At 40.3% G+C, this 24,939-nt stretch overlaps 2 protein-coding genes across 2 annotated transcripts; both read left to right on the top strand.

Moving 5' to 3' along the window:
• The first annotated feature begins 4,119 nt into the window (after window positions 1-4,119).
• Window positions 4,120-5,477, top strand: LOC118438945. The gene is made up of 3 exons (XM_035859891.1): window positions 4,120-4,446; window positions 4,643-4,772; window positions 5,366-5,477. The coding sequence occupies exons 1-3, from the start codon at window positions 4,126-4,128 to the stop codon at window positions 5,440-5,442; spliced, it is 528 nt and encodes a 175-aa protein (XP_035715784.1). The 5' UTR covers window positions 4,120-4,125; the 3' UTR covers window positions 5,443-5,477.
• Window positions 5,478-12,261: 6,784 nt separating this feature from the next.
• Window positions 12,262-24,385, top strand: LOC118438932. Its single transcript, XM_035859866.1, has 7 exons — window positions 12,262-12,910; window positions 13,428-13,500; window positions 13,607-13,876; window positions 14,856-16,500; window positions 17,547-17,638; window positions 19,751-19,827; window positions 19,965-24,385. The coding sequence occupies exons 3-7, from the start codon at window positions 13,790-13,792 to the stop codon at window positions 20,668-20,670; spliced, it is 2,607 nt and encodes an 868-aa protein (XP_035715759.1). The 5' UTR covers window positions 12,262-12,910; window positions 13,428-13,500; window positions 13,607-13,789; the 3' UTR covers window positions 20,671-24,385.
• The last annotated feature ends 554 nt before the right edge of the window (window positions 24,386-24,939 follow it).

Genomic DNA, 24,939 nt, shown 5'->3' with positions numbered 1-24,939 from the left:
ATCCATCCAAACATATCTACTTGCGTATGTAGCAACGAAACGACAGATTGATGGCGACGAGATTTGAGCCCTCTGTTCTGCCCTGTCTGGATAGCTAGCTGTCAAACGAGAACGAACCACATCTCACAGAGTACAAGTGAAAGTTGGCTACAATACCGTAAAGATAACGCCATGATTTATGTCTCAAATAAACAAACTACTTTGGGAGACCCACCCCAATTAATTTAATGGGGGTGGATTTTATTTCACAAATTTAATGATGGCGCATTAGGTCACTGGTGTAAACAAAGGGAGCCTATCGAGTTCTCCTCCGCCAGCAAATGGGAGTGCTGCTTACATGATGCCAACATTCATTTCGGACTGCATCACCATTACTCGTTAATAGATATCGTAAATTCGCATCGATTTTATGTCTTGCTAAAAACAAATTTGGTTTCACGGAGAAAGTAAATGAATAAACAAAGGAAAGCGACATCACAAATGGATGTGTCATTTCACATGGACTTCTCCAAAGCGATGGAAATAAATAGAACTGGCCTTGTTTTTGGTAGAATTTGCACAATAATATCATTTCCATTTATCTGCCTGGAGATAAGCAAGGCAAGGTTTGTTTTCCTGCTAGAAGTCGATGTGCAATGCTTTCACTGACATTAAAAAGGTTTGGTTTGTACGTGCAGCTGTAATAAAACTTAAAACAAGGACACGAACCTGGAGTTTTTAGCTAAATTGAATATAATCCCGTAAACCAAACAACCAACGAGGCAGACCCACTTCTCTCTACCTCTCCCACTTATCTCCTCCAATCCAAAATCCAACCCCACCACCACCAACGAAACTACCAAGCCTGCCTGCCATGCTTCTCTTTCCCTCCTGCTGCTAAGCCTAGTGGGCAATTTCAACGGTTTCGTAAACAAATAAGCACTCTTCAATCCACAATCTAGGTCTGGAGACTTTAATCTAAATCCAAACTCTCGACTCTAAATTGTGGCTCGAGAAGATGAGGAGAAGGAGGAGGAGGAGAAGAGAAACGCTTAGTAAGTAAAGAGGTTTTAAGGATGAAAATTGCAATCAGCGACTCTTTCCAAGAAGGAGAACCAAACAACCTCCTAACTGTTTCCAGGAACGGCTAAACTAACCAAAAACCCACCACCTCCAGCTATCCACCAGCTAGTCCTTGCCTCTCCTTGTCAGGTTACGGATAAGAGATAAAGATCGTTATTTGTGAAGAGGTTCACATCTCGTTAAATTAGAACTCGAACGACTTGAAGCATTATAACCCGTATCAACCTACAGAGTTGTATGTATGCATGCATGAAAAATTATGGCCGGGAGAGAAAGTACGGGGGAAAGTCGCAAATTTTCGGGTCAGCTTTTAATTTAGAGTTATCATCGCTGATGACAGCACTATTTTCTGTTTCTACCACGGCTTAATTGTGGTAGATGCAGAATTATTTGGACGGGAGGATTTTCCGTATCTTTTTTGGCATGCCCACCCGGGCATTAGTGGTCCATCCAGTCAAATTCAGCAAGGCTGGTGGAACCACAAAGAAAACAAATGATGGTCATTCAGAATTTTTAAGCAAGTAAAAAGCCGTAAGTCTTGTGGATCCTCCGACTTGTTTTATCCATATCCGCGTATTTTGACCTGGGCATTTTACGCGTGGCATGGTGCGGTTGGTTAGTGGTGTGTCGGAGGTGGGTGGGTGTGTGTGAACACGGGAAATAAAAGTAATTTATGCAACATTCCTCCACGACTCGGCATTTCCACATCCAAAAGTACTTGCTGGTTAGCACTGGAAAGCGAGGAGAGAAAACCCGGCCAACGAAGCCACTCGCCGTAAATCTTATGTTAACACTAACACCAACAGTCATGCCAAAAGGGTGGGTGGGTAGATGGATGGATGGATCCAAGTGCTGCAGGGTGCTCGAGACTTTACACCGGTGAAAGTTGGTCCCACTTTCAGGCGTGTTTCTCTATATGCGTAGATTGGACAACTTTTTTCAAATTTGAGGATGTACGTTTGTTTCCATTGATCTGTGTAGGCGGAATTAAGCATGGTCGTTCTCCTACTTTTTGGACTTTGATCTTATTCGAATTCTTTAAGTTTTAGGGCTTCTTTTCTCAAATTAATCGAAGCTTTATACATACGTATCAACCGTTTTCTTGGTACCATATTTTTTCATGCGCATTTCAATTACCAAGTTAGTGGGATGTCTTACAAATTTTTTTTTTTTTTGTTATTTAGCATGATTTATTAAATCCAAAAAGAGTTTAAAACACATAATTTTCATTATAAGCTTGTCAGACCCCATTGCACATGGGAAATTACCTGATCAAGCCAGTCAGTCTTTTAGTTAAAAATATTTCAACTAAGGTACACGTACATACATACCTAAAATTAAGTATTAGAGTAAGAGAGCGGTTTAGGAGTGATGCTCGATAATTAGTCAACGAATATCAGTTGAAATGCATGGACTTCAGTTTCTTTTTGAAAACAGCGTAGCTTGACTCGAATTTTAGCTCTTCATTCAAACCATTCCATAAATTTACACCAGCAAAATATTTAGACCATGAGAGGTCCTCGGTTTAACAGAGCTAACCAGAGCATTATAAGATCTTCTGGTGTCATGATTGTGAACATCACAAATTTTAGTAAAATACTCGTCAAAATATGGAACAGAAATATTTTTAATTATTTTAAACATTTTACATAGTGTCCTACAGTCACACAAGTAGATTGAGTTTGTTTGACAATTATCGAATCTAGCAAATTTCCACCCCAAGTAGGAAAATCAGCACTCTTATGCTCTTGTCAATTAGATTTCATATTACACACTTGAATCGAATAAACATAAATATTCTAAGTAAGAGGGATCAGACCAGTCAATATTAGCTAAGGATATTTCATTTACTTTTAAATCATTTCTCGCCAATATTGCAGCTCCACCCCCTCGAGTAGATCGGTCCTTTCTGTACATTACAAAGTTTGTGGGAATACAATACTCCCTGTCAGGTCTAAACCATGTTTATTTTGATGACCACTTAAAATAGTACGATTTGCTGCTAGTCAGTTCGTTTCCATGCTTGTCACACCCACTCGATGTATCTTGGATTGTTGGGAGTCAAGTTTACATTCATTCTTCCGCTTTGAAAGTCGTGTGGCCATTCGCTCAGACGATGTTGCGCCCGTCCCTTTTACAACCCTCGCTTTAGATTTTGCCTTCCATTCCGCTTGCTCTTTACGTGTTAGATCTTTCCGCACTGAGATGGTCTTAAATTCGGTCCTGTCCTTCAACATAGAACAGTTTTTTAATGCCTGGGTTTTTTGCTGAACTGTGGATAAGTTAATCCGGATTGGACGAGGCTTTCTTCCTTCTGAGTCACCAATTCGGTTATCGTGTAGAGGACCTACCCATTCAGGTACAATTACTTTCATTAAGGTACTACGCTCCTTTTGTACTCCAGCAGTTGAGCAAGAGTGAACTGTTGGGTTGAAACAGGAGGTGGCAGAGGTCGCCTACCTCCTGTTTCTTCACCAACTACCACGCTTCCTCGTCTCACTCATTTTTGGCAGTTTCTTCAGTGCAACTGCAGCAGAACCTTCTCCTTTCTTCGACTCTATTTAGGTAAGCGAATTGGTTGCCATGACAACCAATTAATTACCAAATTAATTGGTTGTCGTGGTAATCCATTTATTCATTCTATAAATGTGCTTAAAAATTAATTTATTATTACAGGTGATATAGTCTCCAGGTCGAGGGTAGTTTGCCTTTGAGAGGAAACCAAACAGCCCTGGCGAACAATTAATAAAGTGACGACGCGGTGGTGAAGATTAAGTCCGAAGAATTAATTGGACCGTTAATTGGGCTACATATCGTTACTCTTAAACTTTGACATTTTAGCAGAAGGTAAAATCATTACACCCTCCTGGTCGTCCGTTCGTCTGAATCAAGGTGGGTCAATTAATTGGTAGCAGAGTTAGTTGTTTATCCACAAGTATAAATATATCTCTATTTGTTGAGTATTTTGTTAAAATTTAAAATGTCGTATTTGTTGAAGCAGAAGCAAGAATTGGGTATAATTATTTATCAAGACCTTGATTTTTTTGTCAGATGAGTGCTGTAATGATGATGCCTCTTCCTCCTCCACCCCCACCTCCCCCACCACGGAAACCTAACGACAAAGAAAAAGGTGAAAGAGTAGAAAAAGATGAAGAGGAGGACAAAGATAAGGATAAGGTGGAGAAGGAAAATCGACAAGAGAAGCAAGAAGACCAAGAGGAAAGAGGTAAAGGCGCCGCTGTGAAAAGGGTGAACCTACACGGGTCACCACCACCGAGTTGTGACCGGCGAGGCGGTGCTCCGAGGGGAAGGCGCGGAGCTCGCCCTCATCCCTACACACGGGGAGGACGGACCCACCCACAACCCGATCCACCTATTCGACGGGTATTTGTGTTTATTTTTAACCAGGGCTTCTGTACCTTACCTCCGTCTGTCTTACGATAACTGCCGCTCGCTAACCTTTCGCACCTCTCTTTTTAAACCCCAACTCCAAACATTTTTTATGATATTTTGCATTTTATGCTGGGTGATTTTATAAACTCTGTTATACACTAATTCACCTTATCTATTTTTTTTACAGAATTCGTTTGTTGTCCGGTTTTGCTTTGCCTGTGGAGCTGAGGCCCACCCCAGGGCTCCTGCTTGCCAGCGATGTCGTGTTCGGTTCCAAGGGCGAAGATGCGGAGCTTGCTTCGCCCCTGTGGCAGCTGGTTCGTCATCCTGTCATTCAAGGGGGTGAAAACATACGGAAATGTCTTGTCCGTCCGTGTATCCAACAACCTCCACTTCCTCCTTCCCGACCACCAAGCTATTTATCAATGGGAAATTTGTAGAGTCGAAAACTACCGATTGGGTGGAACTTCGAAACCCTACGACAACATTTCTGTCGCAGATCTGAAATGCAAGAAGCAGTACAATCTGCAAGGATGCATTTAAAACCTAGTCACATATGTCCATAATGGCTAGACAGCAAATTATTTTCAAGTTAGAGAGATTAGACGTTTGAAATACGTGGGTGGCGTCATGTCAGAAATGAAGGCGAAATTCTGGTCGAGTCTCGAATCGGGCAAAGTTGTCACCCAGCGCTAATCATTTTGGCAAATGTTTCATTTAATGTTGACCTTGCGTGAGGAGTATTTTCTCTCAATTTTCGTAAAATTAAGAACGAGGAGTAATGTGAGACAAAGACGGGGAGGTGGAGGAAGACGACGTTGGCGAAATACTAAGACATTTCCGTGTGTTTACACCCTTTTGCTACATTTCGTTTGCAATGGTTTATTTCAATAAATTTTACTTTTTTTAGATATGCAGATCGAGGGCCACTTCTGCATTTACTGTGGCGGTATTTTGGATGTCGTCGGAGTGTATTCTCCCAACTGATGGTTTTTTAAAATGAAAATAAATCGTTGAAAACTAATTACTGTGCTTGTTTGAAGTTGTATTTATTTAGTTTTTGCATAATTACTAACTTGCGCGTCAACCTTCTTCGATTTGGAAGTATCCCGAACGGGCATCGAGGAACCAGGAGCAGTCGAAATTCGTCGATATTTATGTTCCTCCAAATCTCTACAACAATATTTCTCGTCGTCAACATTGCCATGGCCATTCTCGCCTGAATCGTGGCGCTCCCAATATGAGGCAAAACGGCTAAAATTCCAAGAAAGCAGTCAAAATCACTCCATAAATCTTTTCCCTAATTTCAAAATTTCCACAATTTACCACAATTTTTCAATTTTGTAAGTTCATGACCGACTGGGAGCGGTTCTGGGGTCATTACGTCCAACCCAGCGGCAAAAATTTGTCCCGTTTTAAGGGCTTTGATCAACGCGTCTTGCTCCACGGTGCCTATGCAGCGAAATAATTAATTGTTTCGCGAAAATTGTGTCCAAAATATTATTCTAAATTTCTGTGTTGGCCAGCTCGCCCAACACAAAGAAGGCCTCGAGCTACTCCTCGATTCCGGTGACATCCATCTCTTTGTGGCCGTAAATTCTAAGTACGATTTGGATTAACTACAGGTTTGGCTAACGAGGGGGGTTTATAAAATTCCAGCATTGAAACCCACACGATGAGGCGTCGGATAATTAAATCTCTTCAAAAATGTCTCCCAAATATCGGCTTTCGTTCCATTTAGTAACAAAATGCACTCTCTCAAGAGGGGACGAATGTTTCAAAAGATAACGACAAAATTTTGAAAAGTAATACAAAGAATTGATGCTAGTTCATGCAAGAGTACAAAGTATTAGTACATAAAAATTATATTATAATCAGAGGGCGGATATTTATGTACCTAAAGGAAAGTATGTATGTACCCAAAATCCTCAAAATTTGTATGAAAATATGTAATATGTACGACAAACTTAAAATGCGTAAAATTTGGGAAACTATGTTTGAATTTTTGCAATCGTGCTTAGATCAGATGTCAGTATACGAAGTATTAGTATGATATGATTTGGTATAAGAAAGTTAGAAATAAATACATAAATTTAACTGGAATAAGTGACTTTAACTTAAATTTATTAAGTTATTCAAGTATTAAATTTGGTTCTTTAAATTAAATAAATTAAGTAATATTTTTAACCGATTTTCGGCGGCGTGTAGGCTTTTTTATTGGAGGTTCCTCCGTGTGATCTGCTTCACTGACTTGTGACTTTTCAGGTGCTTGTGATGTAATTGTGTTGATTAGTTTATTGGCTTTTATATTTTGTGTCGATCGGTAGGCTTCAAGCCTGTACGTCGGTTGACGATATCCCATATTCCTAGGAAACATGGGATCCACAATTTCGGGAGCGTAGTCTTCGACATAAAATATTTTAGCCTTGTCCCGTATTGCATTCCACTTTTGTAAAGTTTCGTTACTTCTGTAAACTCTGGTAACATGCAGTTGACCTTCAGGATTCACTGGTTTACCAGTAATTTCGTCCAATGGACCTTGTGTCCATATAATAAAATCGCACCACGTTCGTCCTGTTACGTGCAACTGCGTTACAACCTGTGCATAATAATGAGATGTCTTAGCAAACTCATCCACAGGATTTTCTGGTGTAGAGGTCTTACTAAGGCGTAATGCGTAGGATTTGTGTAAAACTACATCAGTTGGTTTTGCAAACCTTTCCTTGTGTGGACATTTTACTTCTATAATTTCGTCGGTTCCAACCACACCATCTGATGAAGCTCCTAGTAGTCCAAACTCTAAAGATTTAAATATACCCGATGCACAACTACATTGTATAATTTTTCATAAAGCTGAATAGCCTTTGTTTCGTTTTGTTTGCCCCAGATTATTGCTGGATTGGCATTCAAATTTCGAGGTTCTAAAAGATCGTCAAGCAAAGCAACGTTAGGCGTTTTGTCCGCTAAAGAGAGTATTCTACCAGCTATGCTAGCTGTTATCATGAACTGCCGGCGTTCAACATATAACGGATTCGCAAACTGCCCGACAGTTTCCTCGTGTATTTTCCACTGCTCTTCCTTTGAGCTAATTGAGTGTTGAGCAACAAATTCGTCTACTCTCTTTCTCAACTCCGACTCCGGCAAGCCAACGTCTTCTGCATGTCCGCCATATGATGGGTTCCCCAACGGCTTCCTCCTCTTGCTGAAAAATTCAGGCAAACCTTTCTTGACAAATTTTGAAAATATCCGCTTCTTGCGTTTTGTTTTTCTGGCAGTAGCTCTTGCTCTGCGTTGAATACCTTGAGTTAATTTTTTTGTCCATTGACTTCCAGCCAGAGTTTGTTTTGTTTTTTCGAATGCAGATTTTGTCCAACCTGAACCGAACTGAAATCCGAAGGTGGCCTCCATAACCTTCAGGTTATATTTACCACCTTTAGTATAGTTGACTCGTCTACCTTGTGCAAATTTGTTTATTTGTGCTTGAAAGCATTCTGCAATATTGTTCGTTAGGCCAAGCAGCAAGGACTTTGAATGATTCGCCAGTCTGGTAAATATTTCTTCGAGTTTATGGTAGAATTTAGGGTCTTTGAGTTTCATACCAACCGACACATCCGTATCTGGAATCTCTTTTTGAGTGTCCGTCCGCTGTCCATCTTCGATGGATTGTAAATTTCCGTCATTTGATTTAAATTTTTCTGGTACTATGATTTTCCCACCATTGCAAAAGTAACTGTTACAATTTCTATGACAGCCTAGTACGTGCAGCATTACCGCTTTTATGTCCGAACGCAAAGTGTCCTGGTTTGTTTGAGGTCGATTGATTCGATTGTGTTCTATTACGTATTGACAATACTTGCCTATAGAAGACCATCGGGTTTGCACGATGGATCTACAACTGAGGTCGTAACCTGTATCTCCAACAAGACTAAGTATGTTTGTGTTGAGTCTTCGTATTGCATGATTTACACAATTGATTTTTTCCACCTCAAGGAAGGGTGAACTGCCTTTGGCATAAATGTATTGTATTTCATTAAACACGCTGGAATCTCCGTCCCCAATAAGTTTTTTGAAACGCAACTGATGCACTTCAATGCTTTGTTCAAATCCTTCGCGGATAAGATCTGCTTCCATAGCCTGCGGCGAACCTCCCCAATTCTTGTAGCATTTTTCGTGGCTTTGGCCATTGTTCCTTGAACAAATCAAACAATAACTGTTTCTGACGCCTACGAATAAAGGTAGCATGGTTAGCGCGCCAATAATTACAGCGCTCCCAGTCTTAGCTTTCCCATTTTGGTTGTAACACCGTTGACTCCACTGCCCATCAGCGTATACTACGGTCCACGCGACACCATCGCTATCAACTTGTCCAAGAGTAACGGCCATTTCTCGCTCTTTTTTACCGTTTTCAACGAGGAGGTCTTTCCAAGCAATTTCAAGATCCTCCATAAATCGTGCTTCGTGCTTATAGTACGTTTTTGAAGCCATACAAGGGACATCCAAGCAAGCCAAAAAATGTTCCAAAGCTGTGTATCCCATTCCTGTAGAATTAGTTGCCCATATAGCTGCATGAGTCACGTGTGTAGTTTTGTTACCCGTGTCACTGTCTAAGACAAATACTTCGTTGCATTGTTTACATTTTGCCACAAAAGTGGAACGCATTCCAGTACGTGTTTCTTTTTCAAAGTATAGTTCTCCTGGACATTTTGTCCCATGGTTAGAACTATATCTCATCAGCCATTCGATTGACTCAGTTGTAAAGATTCTTCTGCCCTCAATTTTCGGAAGTTCTAATTCGCTCGCAACTTCTGTTGCTTCCTCTTCTGTGAAAGACAGCCTGCGGCCACGCAAACCTTTATTTATAAACCTCCTAGTTCGTGGTGTTGTGATATCGGGGAGGGATATAGGTGTCACCGTTTTTGTAACTTTAGAGTACGCTTTCGTCCTCACAGGTGTTACACAGTCCTGCCTTTCAGGTCTTACACAATCTACCCTTGATGTACATTGACCTTCGGCGCCACATGTTGGGACGTTTGTAACGATAGTTTTCTTAGTACCACCTAACCAATTTCTTCGGCAGGCAGCTCTCCTTTTAGATATAGGCCCCATTTCTGTGAATAAAAAATATCAAACCTTTGACTAATTAGTACCTTCCATATTTATAGTTTAATACTGAGCGGGCTCACGTCAACGTTCTTATATCTCGCATATCTTGCAAAGTTGGCGTAGGAACATATTTTTAATTTACCCAGAAAATACAATTTTACATATTTCTATTTTCTAGCCATTTCTATTTTAATTTTTCCACGATTCTTTAGCTGGATGATAAAAATTCGACCTTAATCGTGGAGACATTTCCAAGTTTGTTACTTGAAAGTCCATTCAAAGCAATTGTTCAGTCACCTCCAAGATTATGTCCACCCGTGGAACTAAATAAATACTTAACCAACAGTGTCATATTTATGTTTGCTTTCACCCTCAAATTCTCTCTCCTCGAATTACTTTCACAAATGTTTGTGTATTCAGGACGATCACTGCTTACATGATCACACAATGGGAAACATTTAGTAAAATAAAATTGGAGTGGATTCGGTCGACTGAATGGGCTTGTGACCAAACTACAATTTCGAAATTTATTCTAGCCACTCCGATGACCCCTTGAACAACTGGATTGATTTCGCCCATGTTCGAATCGAACTCGTTTCCTAGCTTTGTCCAGTATGAATCTGGTAGACATTTCAAGTCCATCGGTTTACTCATTCGAGAGTTATAGAAAAAACTGACTGACGGACGGGCATGACAATTACATAAGCCCTGGGTCGGGCTAAAATTTAAAGTTTGTGCTGGAAACAATTCATTTGTCGCAACATGCATACAATGATAAATAATACTGAGTGGGTTGCGATGCTAAATAAAACTTTGTCGTGAGCACGCCCATTGTAATTTATAAAATTATAAATTGAAATAGTTAAACCACTTACGTTTTTTTAAATAAGCTCAATTCTTCCAAAATAAAGCAGGACTTTACTCATTCAAATGGCAAAGGATGATGTTTATGTTTTTGAATTTCCCGTGACTGGTGCGAATGGGCATGATCTATACTCTTTGGTCTGTCAAAGCCACAGAAAAACCGACCTTTTTTTCTTGTAATTTGCGATAACTTTCGTAAAACGTGGAAATTTGTCATCTGTGATATTGCACATGAAAGATTATTAGTTGTACTACAATAGCTTGTGTAGCAGTTGTCAATATCTTATTTTTAGCAGAAGATATGAAGCTCGAAATGCATGCAATTGAAGAGGATAATGTTGAGCTTCATATCTTCTGCTAAAAATAAGATATTGACAACTGCTACACAAGCTATTGTAGTACAACTAATAATCTTTCATGTGCAATATCACACATGACAAATTTCCACGTTTTACGAAAGTTATCGCAAATTTCCTAAGCAAATACGAGCTATAAGCTGAGCATTGCGAGCCATTGGTGAAATAGGTGTCTCATGTTTCTCCCCATTACCGTTAATTGTGCCGCAACATTCAACCCTTCCTTTGATTCAGGCACTCCCATCAAAATAATATTGCCCATCCGGATTAGCCTCTGCTTTTGCTCGACGAACTCCTCTCTTACTTCTTGCAGCAACGTGTCCTTAATTGATTCACGTGAAAGTTTTTCTTCGACACCGATTATCCTTGCCTCCATTGTAGTTTGACCCTCTTTCAAGGAAGATATTTCTTCTTCAATTTTTTTGCGCCAAGCGCCAAGGTCCTTAACCACGTCAGAGAGTAGTTTCGACAGTGTTTCTTGATGCTTCAGAATGTTCGCCTCCATCCCCTCCATTTGCTTCTTTAAGACGTCCATGTAAAGATTTGTTTCACACGAGTAATTTACAAGGTTAATTCAGGTTTCAGGTCACTCCCTTGGTGTGGTAATCCACCTCCCCCTTAGAAATTAGGCTAAAAACTTGTCCCCACAACCAGATCCGTCCACAAAAAAGAAATTTGTCCGGGGGTGGGAAGAATGAGTAGCAGCAGGAGCAGGAATGGGCACCACCAGCTACTTCCTTTTACACTTGATTTCTTAATCGCAAAAATCTAACTTTAAAATTGGTGAGAACTATCAAAATTGCGAAATTGTGGGGAAAATTTTTGTAACTTAATGACCAGTGGGTACAGCTCTATAAAATGATACCAATTTCAACTTTATAATAGCAGTTTAAAATTTTTTATTTCTATTTATTCGTAGAGTTAAATGAACATATGTACACGTCCCAAGTCCCTTGCAACATTCAAATGACACTCAATGACATTCAACACAAATCACGTATTACTTCGGATTGCTTGCACAGTAAAAAAATATGCCAGATCGCATTTCTTTCTACCGGAACAAAAAGCCCGAAATAAATAATACCGTATTGCGGAAATGTTGTACACAGGGTGAGCAAGTAGGAAATGAGGAAGCAGCTTTAGCTTGGCTTCACCACCACAAAGGAATGAATTAGAATCAACAAGTTGATGTTGAAAGCAGCAAAATGCTGAAGCTATGGTTGCCTAGTGGTAGTTTCTTCTTCCTTCTTGTTCTACCATTTCTAAAGGCTCCCGGCACATCAGCACCATACCAAAGGAGGAGTTCCTAGTCGTAGCAGTCTGTAAAGTAAGATGATGACGGCGATTTGGCGATGATGATGTGACGGTGAGTTGGTTGGTGGTGAAAACAGCAGAAGAGAGAAGAGGAGAGGAGAAAGGTATGTGAAAAGTCCTAAACGCTACAACCACCAGAACCAGAGCGAGAACCAGATGCGATCTAGAGAACGAGCCCCTCTGACTTGCGTCTTGTGCCTGGAATACTTGAATGATTTGTAGGATTCAACTATTTGCACAATCTTGGCTCGGCTACTCTTTCTCCTCTCTCGCTACCCTCTGCACCACTTTTTCCACAGTCTCAGTTTGGTCCTGGTCCAACTGAGAACAAGACCTCTGCCAGTAGCTCGAGGTGGTGATGACTTTATCCACGCAACTTTCACCCGACAGGAGAAAATGAGACTTTCACTACGCAAAATAAAGTAAAGTAACCACGAGACAACGTTAATTTCGAATTATTACATAACGAAATTTTAAACTTGTGCACAACAATCGTCGAGAAATTAAGAAGGACTTGTTTCGTGCCATTGTTCAAACGTCTGACTTGTCCCCGTCTCCCATTGTCCATTCTTTATCACTGGAGAAAGTTTTGCGTCAAGTTTTCTCTCCACAAAACCGAGACACGACCACCCAACGAACCAAGTCCCTACAGACAGACCGCAAAATTGAATTGGAAAAAGTCCTCATGAAGAAGAAGAATTCCTCTACAATACATGATGTACTGCTTCTTCTGCTGTGCTTCACAAGGACAAAAAGTCTAATTTGAGTTTGTCTCTTGTGCCGGGGAGACGACGAAATTATTACACATTCGTCGTCTGGTAAGATTTTTTTGAGATTTGAGAAGAAGAAAAAAAGTTTTTGAAATATTCCAGAGTTTGTAAATCTCTAGACATTCGAATGTCGCAGTAGCAATTGTTTGTTTATTTGACGTGGACAAATTATTACCGGGGCGGGGGCGAAGGGGTCAAGGGGTGTGCATATTAAATCCATTCGAGACAGTCAGAATAATCTGTTTGTATGCATGGCCATTTAGTAGACTACCTGCTCTACCTGCCCAGGTTGGCCTTTTAACTCTGACAAATTGCACACACACGCATACCCATAGCAAGTTTCGGCTTCTTAGCAATTTCCATTTTGTAAATCTTTTCACATCTCAACTCTCCATGCTGCTCCTGCTGCTGTACTTTAATAGCTAATGCACATGCAGGAAGTGGGAGAGAGAGAGAGGGCCCGACTCTCATTGATAATTTATGGTTCAGGCCATCAACGTGGCAAACTTTAAAGCATTTCAGACTTAATTGATGCTGATGAGTGTAACTCTTCTTGTACTTGTAGTTCCGTCGTCTCATCCAAGATTACCAGGCAAGAAAAGCATGCCGGATGGATTTAAGTAACGAGGAAGGAATGAGTGAGTCGATTAAAGTACTAATGGAAAACCGTGTTTAAAGTGTGAGTTTCTGTGAATAATTTATAAAACGCGAATCGTTCCTTCCTTTCCGACTGCTTCAACTCAGTCAGCAGAGCGGCTCGACTACTGGCTGGCACTTTACGTGAAATTTACGCTGAAGAGGAAGCACCAGCTATTATTTTTTCCCTGGCTGCACGTGAAAAGCGACGTATATCAAAATAATAAGTAAGAAGAAGGGCTTGATTCATTCGAAGCTTTCAAAGATCTGACGATATCATCAAGCTGAAATATGATGGGGGCCCGATCCAAGAAAAAGGGATACAAGACGCTCACAATTCTGAAAAGGGCGGGCGTGATTATAGCAATTTTCGACTTGGTAAGCAATAATAACTCTTTTTAAATGAGACTAATAAGTAAAATGCGAATTCCAATTAATGAAACCGCTAGGTGGGCGCTGTTCTTAATTTTGTAAATCCCTACTCATTCGTATATAGGTATTTACATACATATGAATATAGTCTCACTGGTGGCTTTGAGACTGAAAACTTTTCCACATAATAACAGTAGAAAATAGACTTTGAGAAAGTATTTATACGATCCTACTAGTAGCCAGGTGAGCGGCGAGGAGGGTAGCAAATTCTACATCAGAATTCAAACTTTGGAGACTTTTCGACTTATGTACAAGTTACGAGTGGCTTAAATTTACAATTGGAAATGGAACAAGGCAGTACTTATTTCTCAACAACCCTCCCTCGCAGTTGTAGAAGAGCAGGGAAAGCAAATCACAGAAGTACCGAGTCACCTTTCCAAATATTAAAAAACTTTTACATCCATGGATGGAGCAGGCTTTATAAACGATATTAAAATAGATTTAAGATTAAATCCTTAGCAGAATTCCAATTCGCCCAGGGAAATTTGCGCTTTCCCCAAACTCGGTTCAGTAGTAGTTCACCAACATTTGGGAAAGAATGGATTGTCACGCCATTCCCATAGCACAATTCACATCAAAGGTAGTCGTAGTAGTAGTTTCAGTGGTATCTAAAGGGCGAGGAGAGATGAACCACTTGCACGTGTAGTGCCTTGGAGCATGTGATTGAGAGATATGGCACACAATAATTTTAGACCAGGTAACTCCCTCCGTGGTGGAAGTTAATCGAGGAAAATCTAGTCACGCACCGAGCCATTTCTTCTTCGTACCTGCGAATGGGTGACATTTGCTCTTTAACTCGTGCCAGCCAAAAACCTTGGGTGGGACGCCGCATGTACATGCTGACTTTCTCCTTTTTCTCTTTCTCTCTCTCTCCACATGTGACAAGTTTTATTTGATTTAATTTCCTTTAATTGCCCCTTAACAGATTTTGACCATCAGCGACTGCAGAAATGTGGGTCGATTCTTTCTCCTCGTCACGATGTCCAACACGTTTGACATCACGCCGGAAAACGTTCTTGGGGATCACTGTCAAACGCCAGGCAACTTGAGACGAGGGGTATGTGAGACGTGGAGCCAAATGATGGAAACAGGTTCTCCGCTGGCTTTCTCCGCGTCTGAAATGGCAGGGAGAAGTTTTCACCCTCATGTTTCTTCCGTGCATAATAATGCTGCGGGTGGTGGTGGTGGTGGTGCTGACATGGAAGGAGGGTCGAGCTATCTCAAAGCTACGCTATCCATTCAAAGATTACCAGAGATGCTCAAAGAGCTTGTTATGTCTTGGAAATCTACATTTGATCCGTCACGTACGGATAGGAACATCTCTTTCTATTTTGATGACGATGAGGTTCCTCGAATGCATGAACAGCAGTTACCACCACAAGGAGCCCCACCACCACCAGTGAAGCATCAACATCGCCAAACAGAAGGTAGTTGGCATACCCAGACCTCATCATTATCCTCGTCCGTCCCTTCCTCCCTGCTTGATAACAACCGTCAGAAAAAACATGCATCTCCATCTCTTCCACCTCCACGTGAGGCGAAGAATATTCCAAGTTTGAATCAGAGAAAGAATTCTCCTGGAGAAAGTCATGAATACGACGTGGACTCGATTCATCTGAATTCTCACGTTGGTCGTGGTGGTGGTGAGATTGAGCCTGATTTTATCACTGGAGTAGAATCACCACATGTTCCTTCGTCGTTCCATCATGATCATACCACGACTATTCCCCAACCACGAAATAATGATGTGACAGGCAGAACTGACGATACTGACGACATATCAAAACCACTCCACTTTTCCAAGAACAACCAGGAAATTGGTTTCAGCCGGAAAAAACGTTTTGCTGCACAGCAACCACCATCCTTGTTACAACAGCCATTGCAATCGCAAAATAAAAATAGTCAAGACGAAGAAGAAAGCAGTTCAACTGCAGTGCAATCAAAAATCGCCATGCAACCGGCGACCAGGATGACTTTCACCAGCATGATGAGAGAGAACGAAGAGCAAGACTTTGTGGAAACAACAGCAACAACTTCCTCTCCTCTCGAGAAAGCAACCCTATCCGAAAAAAGAGCCAAAGTAAGTTCAAACTCTGAACCCAATTTTTATTCGCCCAACTTTGTCGGAGATCAAGGAAATGATCACTTGAAGCCTTCCAAGTCCGAGGGTGGTGGTGGTGGGAAACGGAATGGCAGCAATAGAGCCACGAGTAATTTGTTCACCGGGTGGATGGGGCCAAAGGAGAAAGCGGAAGGAGAAAAGTGCTCGCAACCACCCGGACCAAAGAAAATGATGGGCTTCTTAGAACAAGAAATGTTTAGCCAGAGCCGATGGCAATCTCTCCTTCAAACTGCACAAGCTTTGATCAACCCTCGCGCTAGTGGGGGAAAGTTGTGTATTGGAGAACAATTAGGGTCAGTGGAAGCCGGAAGCATCAAAATGCACATCGAACTCAAACCCTTTGGTCCCCACCCGTTCAAGGAGGCTGAGCGGAGGTTGAAGGCAACACAACAAATTCTCTTCGACTCTCCGTGGCTCTCAATGATTCAACTCTACTCTAAACTTTCTGGTGAGTAAAGAAAAGTAGTATTTGTAGTAGAATTTAGTCCTAATATTGAAACTACATAGACAAAAAATGCATGTTCCCCGTGCAAAAAAAAATTGTTCATCAGACGGATTTTCTCTCTCTCTCTGCTTAATACCAAAAGTATGGTGGAGTGATTGATTGAACTTGGCTTGTTTTGAATGCGGGGTTGGTGGAGATTCGTTGCCGAAAGGAACGATCCGGATGGAAGAATTGGAAAAGTTGGTGTTGGTCTTGAGATTTTTACGATTAGTTAGGCACTTAGTCTTAATCAGTCTTCCTTGCCATCCATTCTCCTCGCTGCTAGTCAACCGATTAGTCCGTTCAGTAGGTTAGGTTAGTGGCTGGAAGCCAAAGGACCTGATTTTACGTTCAAGAACAAACATTCAAGAAAGGATTTTAGTAAAATACTTGCAAGAATCATTCCAATTTTGGTTACCAAAGGTTCGTGGGTATCGTTTTGGTTGGTGGGTTTTGGTTGATTGCAGTTTTACTATTACTGAATTAAGTGAAAGCAGTAATGTTCAAGTTGTATAGGTTCGTTACAAACACGTAAAATTCGTAATTGCCCTCACAAAACTTGAGAACGCAGATAATTAGTTATACCCTGTTTAACTCGAATCACCATTTTAATGGGGAAAACTACAATTAAAGGCAAACCGAGAAAAGCGTATCGAAAAGTGGAGTCGTAAAGTCAAAATATATTTTTTGGTTTGGCAATCAGCCACGATATGGAACATAAGAAAGGTCCAGTTGTTACTTGAACTTTGCCCAAATTCTAAAACTTTTCGAGTGATGTGTGTGTGTGCCTTATCTTTGGAGGTTTCTTCTTTTTTCATCATTTTGCTTAGAAATGCACATTTCTTTATTGTGATAAAAGATTCTGAATAAAAACAAGCAGACAATCAACCAACGAAGTAAATTACTCTGTCAAAACAATGGAAACTACTCTGTATCTACAAATGAACGAAACCTGTTCGACCATTCAACTGCGTATTCATGAATAACCATTGAATTTTGTCTCTGTGCAGGAGGCTTCATCAAGATATTTGTGGTGATCACAGCCTACACCTGGATCTGGGGGACGATTCTTGGTTTAATATTATTAATCGGAAGTCTCACTGTAAGTACAAAGCAAACGAAAACTGATGAATATATTTATAGCGCTTTCATTCATGCTTCACCATACAAACTTTATTGTCCTTTGTTCTCCCACTTTATTCAATATGCTACCTTTTCATCCTCCGCAGAATAGTCACTATTATTGCGTTATTTAGGTTCATTTCCTACTCCCAAGCCTTGAGTAGGTATGTATATTGTAAGATATTTATTAAGAGGTGGATAAGTATTATTGTTCATGAAGTGCAATTCTGTAGGGAATTACACGCTTTAAAATATGTATTTTTGCAATTATCATGCTTTAATATTCAATACAAATTAGTCCCGAGTATTCTATAAATTCTGTAGATTTGATAAACTCTCTGAGAACTTAATCCAGTCAGGGAAACTATTTAAAAAATAGCGTTTTGTGTCAACGTGTCCTCACCGTGTTTGCACAAGCAGCTTGGTCTCATCTTCATTCCTGCCATTACTTCAATATCTTATTGAAACCACTCACTCTCTCCTTTTCTCATCCACTCTCTGACTGAGAATGCTGCTGCTGTTTGTGATGTACTTTCACCAGCACTGAAACCACTACCACTACCACCGCTGAAACTACTTGTGTCTTTGCCTCTCTTCCCAGGAGCAGGAAAAGACACAAGAAAGCAAACAATCTCAATATCATCCTTTCCTACTTAAATCGTGAGATTGAGCTTTGATTCCTGCTCTGATTCTTCTCTCGGGAAGTTGAGGAGGAAGTACATTTTTATCATTTTATTTCATCCTTCCCCATCGTTATATTTCCATTTAATCTCATTTTCTATTTGTTTATCGGATACACGCTTTCACCACAATGTGAGTAGAACCACTCTCTGATACTGATTTGAAATCAGGAAAGACTTCTCCTTCATCCAGTCACAGAGGACAAATTTCCTCGTATTTTTGCCTCGTGATAATGCTCCGTATAACTGAATGAAGATTGTATTACATTACATGGCACTTTCACTTTCTAGGAAAATGGTATCAATTGGCTATAGTATTGACGAGTGAGAAGCATTGCCAGTCTCACTTTATAAATTATATTCTTTTCGATAAGAGCATTTATAAAAGTCGAGGAGAAAGTTCAATTTTTACGAAATCGCATTATGCCCACTTTCTCCTCTCGTCTTCTTCTCGGAAAAAGATTTTCTTACATAAATATGAATACCTCCATTTCATCTCTGACTGTATTAATATTGTCTCTTAATTTTGAAAGGGGAAGAGAGAAAGTCTGACAGAAATAATGAGAATAGTAATTGATTTTTTTTCTATCCCTCTCGTTTGAACTTATTACGTCCCTCCTCGAATAAGTCAGCCACGAGTAGTGAAAGATGTTCAAAGAGAAAAGTCTCAGGGAGAGAGTTGAGAGTTAAAAATTATTGAGTTGAGCTTTTGCCTAATCGAAGGAGCAGTCCATTGGAAGGAGAAAGAATAGAGAGAGAAAGATTTCTCTGCCAAAAAAGGACCGGAACCGGCAATAAAATGAAATCAAGTTGACAACTTGGTCAAGCAATAATGTCACAGTGGAGCATGTCTGAAGCCTCTCTGAGCCACTTTAGATTAGCTTGAGATGTAATTCATGATCTTGATCCTGGACCATGTCAAGAGCAATAAATATGATTAATTCCACCATTTTTTTTATCATCCACTTGACTCTCACCGACCATTACGAGTCACAATTTTATGGAGTAGCAAATCCTATTCACATCACCGTTTGACATGGTGAGAGAGCATACGGGGTAAGGCATAAAATTGATAAATGGTAAGAATTATTGATGCATTACGATTTTATTCAAGACTTTCTCCACTGACGATTAATGGTGTATGATATGTTGTACTGTACTGTTGCTGAGTTAGGTATCCTTGTAGTCAGGATGTGTCACTAGTGAGATTAACACCACAAACTGCTGCCTCTAAATTAGCACGGGGTTAAATATTGACAGACGACCTACCCATCCGTGTCTTTCGTTACTGTCCTCCCTTCATTTCGCTTCTCGTGCTTTCTCTTTGATTGGCTGTTTCCGTTTTAATATGAGTTTTGCTCCCTGTTTCTACCATATCTTTATTCTCATCATTCGTGTGTGTATATTGTCAGGAGGAGGCGGTGTTGATTCATGGCTGGATCGTTTTCAACATCTTATACTCGCTCCTGTTCTTCATGATCGATGACTGGTGAGAAATTTGAGTTGTAAAATTATGCTCATAAATGAGATACATCATATTTTTTTTTAGTGATTTTTAGATTTTTAGATTTCATTAGCTTCAAACTATTTCAAATGTTTCATTTTCACTCCCATGTATTCTCACAGGATTCACTCCAACATTAACCCTTGTCGCACCACAGTCTCCATGTGGCTTTCAATCAGCTACTCTTTGTACAAGCCTCTCGCCACTTGGCTCGTTTTAATGCAGTGGTCCGAACTGAAGAAATTGGTTTCCTCACCCGACCCGAACATAGGGGACGGCAATTGTAGTAGCAACAGTACGACCACCAGTACAAGTTCTCAGTGTTTGGACAAGACCACAATGAAGTTTGTAACACCTCACCCCTCCAGCACTTCGTACACGTCTTTGTCGTCCGACACGACAAAGGAGTCGACAATCGTGGACCTCAACATTACCGACATTGGATCACAACCTGTCGAGAAAGAGTCCAACACTTCGGCTGCCCTGATCCTGGCCGCGTCAAAGCTACGTTTAGGCAGCTGCGACCACCACCTCCAGTCCACGAACAATCGGGACGACTATGACGACGATTACGAGGAGGATGAGGAGGACGAGGATCTCGAGTACGAAGAAGACTATGACGAAGAGTCCGATGATGATGAAGGTGACGAGCGGAGGGACTTGGAAAGGGGTGGTGGTGAAAGTGAGGGAAAAAACACCACCACCACGGCCACCGCTAATAATAAGCTGAATGTTGCGGGTGAAAGGGGCAACGATAACAACACCGATAAAAACAACCACCCCATCGTGATCAGAGGTCGGAATAATGGATATATCGTTACCCATTAGTGGGAGAGAGAGCAACTAACTCATGCACCAAGTAGAGTTTCCAGATGACGAAATTGTTCCCCAGAGAACGATACAAAAATACATACACAAAAAGCTGGGAGGAATTTTTCTATACGAATTGGGTGGGCCATACATGTGATGATTATGGAGATTTATTGTAGAAATCGTATTTATCTTAGGATTACTTTTCTCTACTTGAGTGTCTGGTGTTTATACAAAATGAGGGGATGATGTGTTTCAGGATTTTACTTTATTTTATCTATGTCAACCGACCTTGCAAAAGCTGTGGCGACAATGGGAAACGAAAATAAAGAAAACAAACAAGCCGACATTATAGTATTTTACCCGATGGTTTGTTAGGTCGGGAGAGGAATTTTAGCCCACATAACAACAATTCGAAACCCATTTGTGTCGTCGCCCACTAACCAAACGAAGCAGCGTGGTAGTCACTTTTACGTACTTTTACTTACTCCTTACAACAGTAAATATTAAACTAAAGCTGTTTGCACTTGTGCTTTCTTCATCTTTCGGAGGGCGGATTTCTGCTTGGACTTTGAGATTGTTGTTGGGTGTTGTGCCAAGTCTGAAAGCTTGCATCTTTTCCATCGCCGTATTGTTGTTTGGGTTGGTGGAAAGTAAAGAAAGGCGAAAAATTGGTTTTCCTTCCTTCCTGCCCTTTCAAACGTTGCTGCTAAAACTTCAAATCAAGCCAGCCAGGGATCCGTTTGTGTGTTGGTGGTTTTATCACTCTATCCAACGCTCAGTAGTCGTGGGAGGAGGTGACACTTGAGATTTGAGGTTGGCAAGAGTTGTAGAAGAAAATGTCCTTGTTTGTTCCTTCGTAGTAGTGTTGAGCTTAGCAGGAGAAAGCTAAGTCTTTAAGTCTCTCGCGGTTGAGCTTCTTTATCCGCTGTTACTTTACAAGTTACAAATGCTTTCGACCCACCACACGATACACGCAATGGGTGAGTAGAAATACGATGTTGGGGAAAATGAGACGGGAGAAAGTTGGGTGAAAAAAATTGTCGTTTTCAATTCTCCTCGTTAGTAAAAGCTTTCACGGAACATTTGAGTTTTATCATTTGTGAGAATTACGTACATAAAATCAAAATCCGTGTATATATTTACGGAAATCTATACTGAAGCATATCACATCTATATATGAAAGATATTATATTTTGAACAAAAATTTGGCCAGTTAATTGTAAATAACCCAAAGTAAATACATAAATTATAAAGAGAGTATGTATGCTAAAATCTTTCTTGGATAAGGTACCTACTATTGAACCATAAAAAATATTTATGAAATAGATAACACACATGAACAGATACATATACTTAGCACCGCCCAATAGTAGAACCCTCCGTGTACATACTCGTCATATAATAATGATGATAATAATACGTATATAGCAAGTTAGTTTTGCTGCTTGTGTAATAAGGAAAGATAAGGAAGTCCATTTTTTTTTCTTTGGTCTGGTTACTTTCAAGTCTCAGTCACGTTCCTCGTAGGAGATGATACATTAGCGGAAATGTGAAGGAAATTCGGTGCATTCACATGAACCAACCAACTCCTGGTTCCGTAGTAGTAGTGCAACCGTCAGAAGAACGAACCCGCTAATGAACTGCAGCCATCTACTAAAAGCTTTATAATGTTCAACTTTCACTTTCCATTCAGACAGCCACTCTGTCCCGCTATCTTGAGATATGTCCATTTTAATATCATCCTCTCCCGAGGTGAGGAGGATGAGACCGGGTCACACACACAAATATATTCATATGTGTGAAATTAGGCTGGAAGGAGTGGGAGGATTGTGTGCAACCCCCACAAAAAAAGAAGGAGGCGAACTCGTGTAAAGTGGTCACAAGAGAGCAATGCTGTGCGAAGAGAGACCACACTTTTCGGATCTGCGTGTCATGTTCATGTCCTGTCGTCTAATTCACTGTGCTTGGAAGTGTTGACGTGGGGAAAGTGGAGGTGAAAGGAGAGTGTGCATGGTGGTGACGGTGCGGAGAACAAGGAATTGCTCGTGTCATGAGTAGTTTTAGGAGGCAATTTTTCAGTCAGGGATAAAATGGAGTGCTCAGAGTAGGTGTCGAGTCCAATAATGTTCGTCTCGCGTTGTCATCGCCAAGGACAATTCGTACTTGGACATTTACCATTTACTTACATGTGTGGGTAAGAAATGGTGGAAGATTTTCTATCTCTGGTTCTGCAAAGAATTATAAAAATTCGTGGTCTAAAATAGGTAGATTTCTGTATAGACCATCATCCGTCCTCATTATGTATTATTAGCCAAATTGATTAATCGTACAAAGAAAGCGATTTTGATTGCATAACGTGCAAGAATTCGACACTAGAAACCTTTTTATTTTAATTAATCTGTTAAAAAAAAGTTTTTTCTGCAAGTCAGTTTTTATTTCAGTCGAATTCTTATAATTGCGCACGTAAGTATAACTTTGACACATGACAGATGCAGATGAATGAGTAAATTAAATACTTCTGCCGTGCATGCACCACTATGCACCACCACCACCACCACCACCCAAAGTGAATGTCAGACTTGGAAAGAAATTGGATTAATTTAGCAGAATTAATTTGCTAGATTGGATTTCATTGATTGATGTGGATGGCTAAAGCTAAATGGATTGATCAGATTTTACTGGTGTACGGCTGGTTTACTTGATTAAATCATGGTATCCTCTCACCATGGGCATTGTATTGTTGTATTTTGGTTTGCTGCTGCTGCGTGCGTGTAAAGTGGGAGTAAGATTGATAAGCTGTTTATCTGTATTTTCTCCACAGCAGAAAGAGGTTTACATGTACATACATACTTACACCCGTATTAATAGGCTAAACTAAACTAATGGGAACAGAAGGACGTTTGCAATGACGTACGTGTATCTAAATATGTGCTATCTATGTATTGATTCAAATGTATGTATTAAATTATACATGAGGTCTGTCTCATGAGCTTCTATTTATAAAATACAACAACCAATTATATTTTTAATTGATGTGCTACCACAAAATTGTACGCTCTCTAAGCTTATTTTTAGTTAGAGGAAATGCTAAAACGAATAAGGTCACCTTTCGGAAACAACAGGGGAAAATACTCTTCACTAATTTTAGGGTTTTGGTCTAAATATTGGCCTCTACTTGTGATGGTGCTACTACAAATTATAACTAAGGATAAGTCCTCGTTGTTGTAAAAAGGTACGTATTGATTTTTAGCTTATGTCGTCTCGTACGCGATAAGTTGTTGATGTATACATAAAAGTATTGTAAAATTCAATTTCATTAAGAGAGAAGAGTATGAGAGATATTTTACATGAAAGGTTATAAGATCTTTCCCCTCGTGCAGAGAGAACACTGTTTTCCGTGTATAAATAATAGACAAAGAAATTAAATGTCAAAGATGTTGGGGAAAATAAAGATCAAACAACCCCAGGGCAAGCAGCCACTTCTTGTGTAGAGAGGCAACAACAGATTCGACGGTATTTAGGAACAAAGAACACGTCGAGAGGGAGGAGGAGGCACCATTATATCAAAAGTTACGAGCTCTATATTGTATATATATTATGTACTTTCTAGCCGTCGCATGTTGCAGCCCAGGTTATGCATACGGAGGCAGGTGTAACTGTGTCATAAATCTTGTAAATGAACAGTTGTTTTAAAATTGTTGTAATAAAAGAGTTGTAATGTTATACGTGATCGAGTGATTCGGAGGAAAGTGAAGATCGAGGCCCGTTCTTTTATTGGCTCAAGTAGAGATTTCCACACTTCAAAGTTGTTTCAGAGTAATTTGGATGTGTTCCATCTCACGGGAAAGTGTGTGTAGATTTGCACAAGGAAAAAAAAGCTGTTTTCTATTTTCTACGTAGTGTATGTAAGTGCAGCTCAAAACAAGGACGATGACGAGACGATGAAAGAGAATCATCCTGCTTTGGTTCAGTGACGGGGGTAATGATGATAGAAATAACACTCAAGTAGTTTTCATGGATAAGGGTCTCGTTGTCCTGAAAAAATCTAGCTTGTTAAATTTTTGACATTTTTTGTCACATTCCGTTCCAGCAGGAACTTTCATTTAGCTTGCGAGAAGATGAGCAGATGCTGTCATGAGTCGATGTCTCGTTCCATATTGGATGAAGAAATTGAAATTCTAGCGAATAGACCATTGTTACAAGTCGTGAAATTATTGATGTCGAACAACTTTATGACGCAGAGGGACTATTGGGAAAAAGGAAATAGGAGAGAATTGAATTACC

Source organism: Folsomia candida, unplaced genomic scaffold (assembly GCF_002217175.1).
Source record: "Folsomia candida strain VU population unplaced genomic scaffold, ASM221717v1 Fcan01_Sc028, whole genome shotgun sequence".
Classification (NCBI taxonomy): domain Eukaryota; kingdom Metazoa; phylum Arthropoda; class Collembola; order Entomobryomorpha; family Isotomidae; genus Folsomia; species Folsomia candida.
Note: the sequence above shows the minus strand (reverse complement) of the source record. Positions and strands in the feature narration are given on the sequence as shown.

Bases quoted from the DNA above. Each gene is read 5' to 3' on its own strand.
- LOC118438945 (XM_035859891.1), top strand. From the start codon at position 4,126: ATGATGATGCCTCTTCCTCCTCCACCCCCACCTCCCCCACCACGGAAA. The intron at 4,447-4,642 runs GTATTTGTGTTT...TTTTTTTTACAG, and splicing joins CCGATCCACCTATTCGACGG to AATTCGTTTGTTGTCCGGTT. The intron at 4,773-5,365 runs GTTCGTCATCCT...TACTTTTTTTAG, and splicing joins CTTCGCCCCTGTGGCAGCTG to ATATGCAGATCGAGGGCCAC.
- LOC118438932 (XM_035859866.1), top strand. From the start codon at position 13,790: ATGATGGGGGCCCGATCCAAGAAAAAGGGATACAAGACGCTCACAATT. The intron at 13,877-14,855 runs GTAAGCAATAAT...GCCCCTTAACAG, and splicing joins TTATAGCAATTTTCGACTTG to ATTTTGACCATCAGCGACTG. The intron at 17,639-19,750 runs GTAAGTACAAAG...GTATATTGTCAG, and splicing joins TATTAATCGGAAGTCTCACT to GAGGAGGCGGTGTTGATTCA.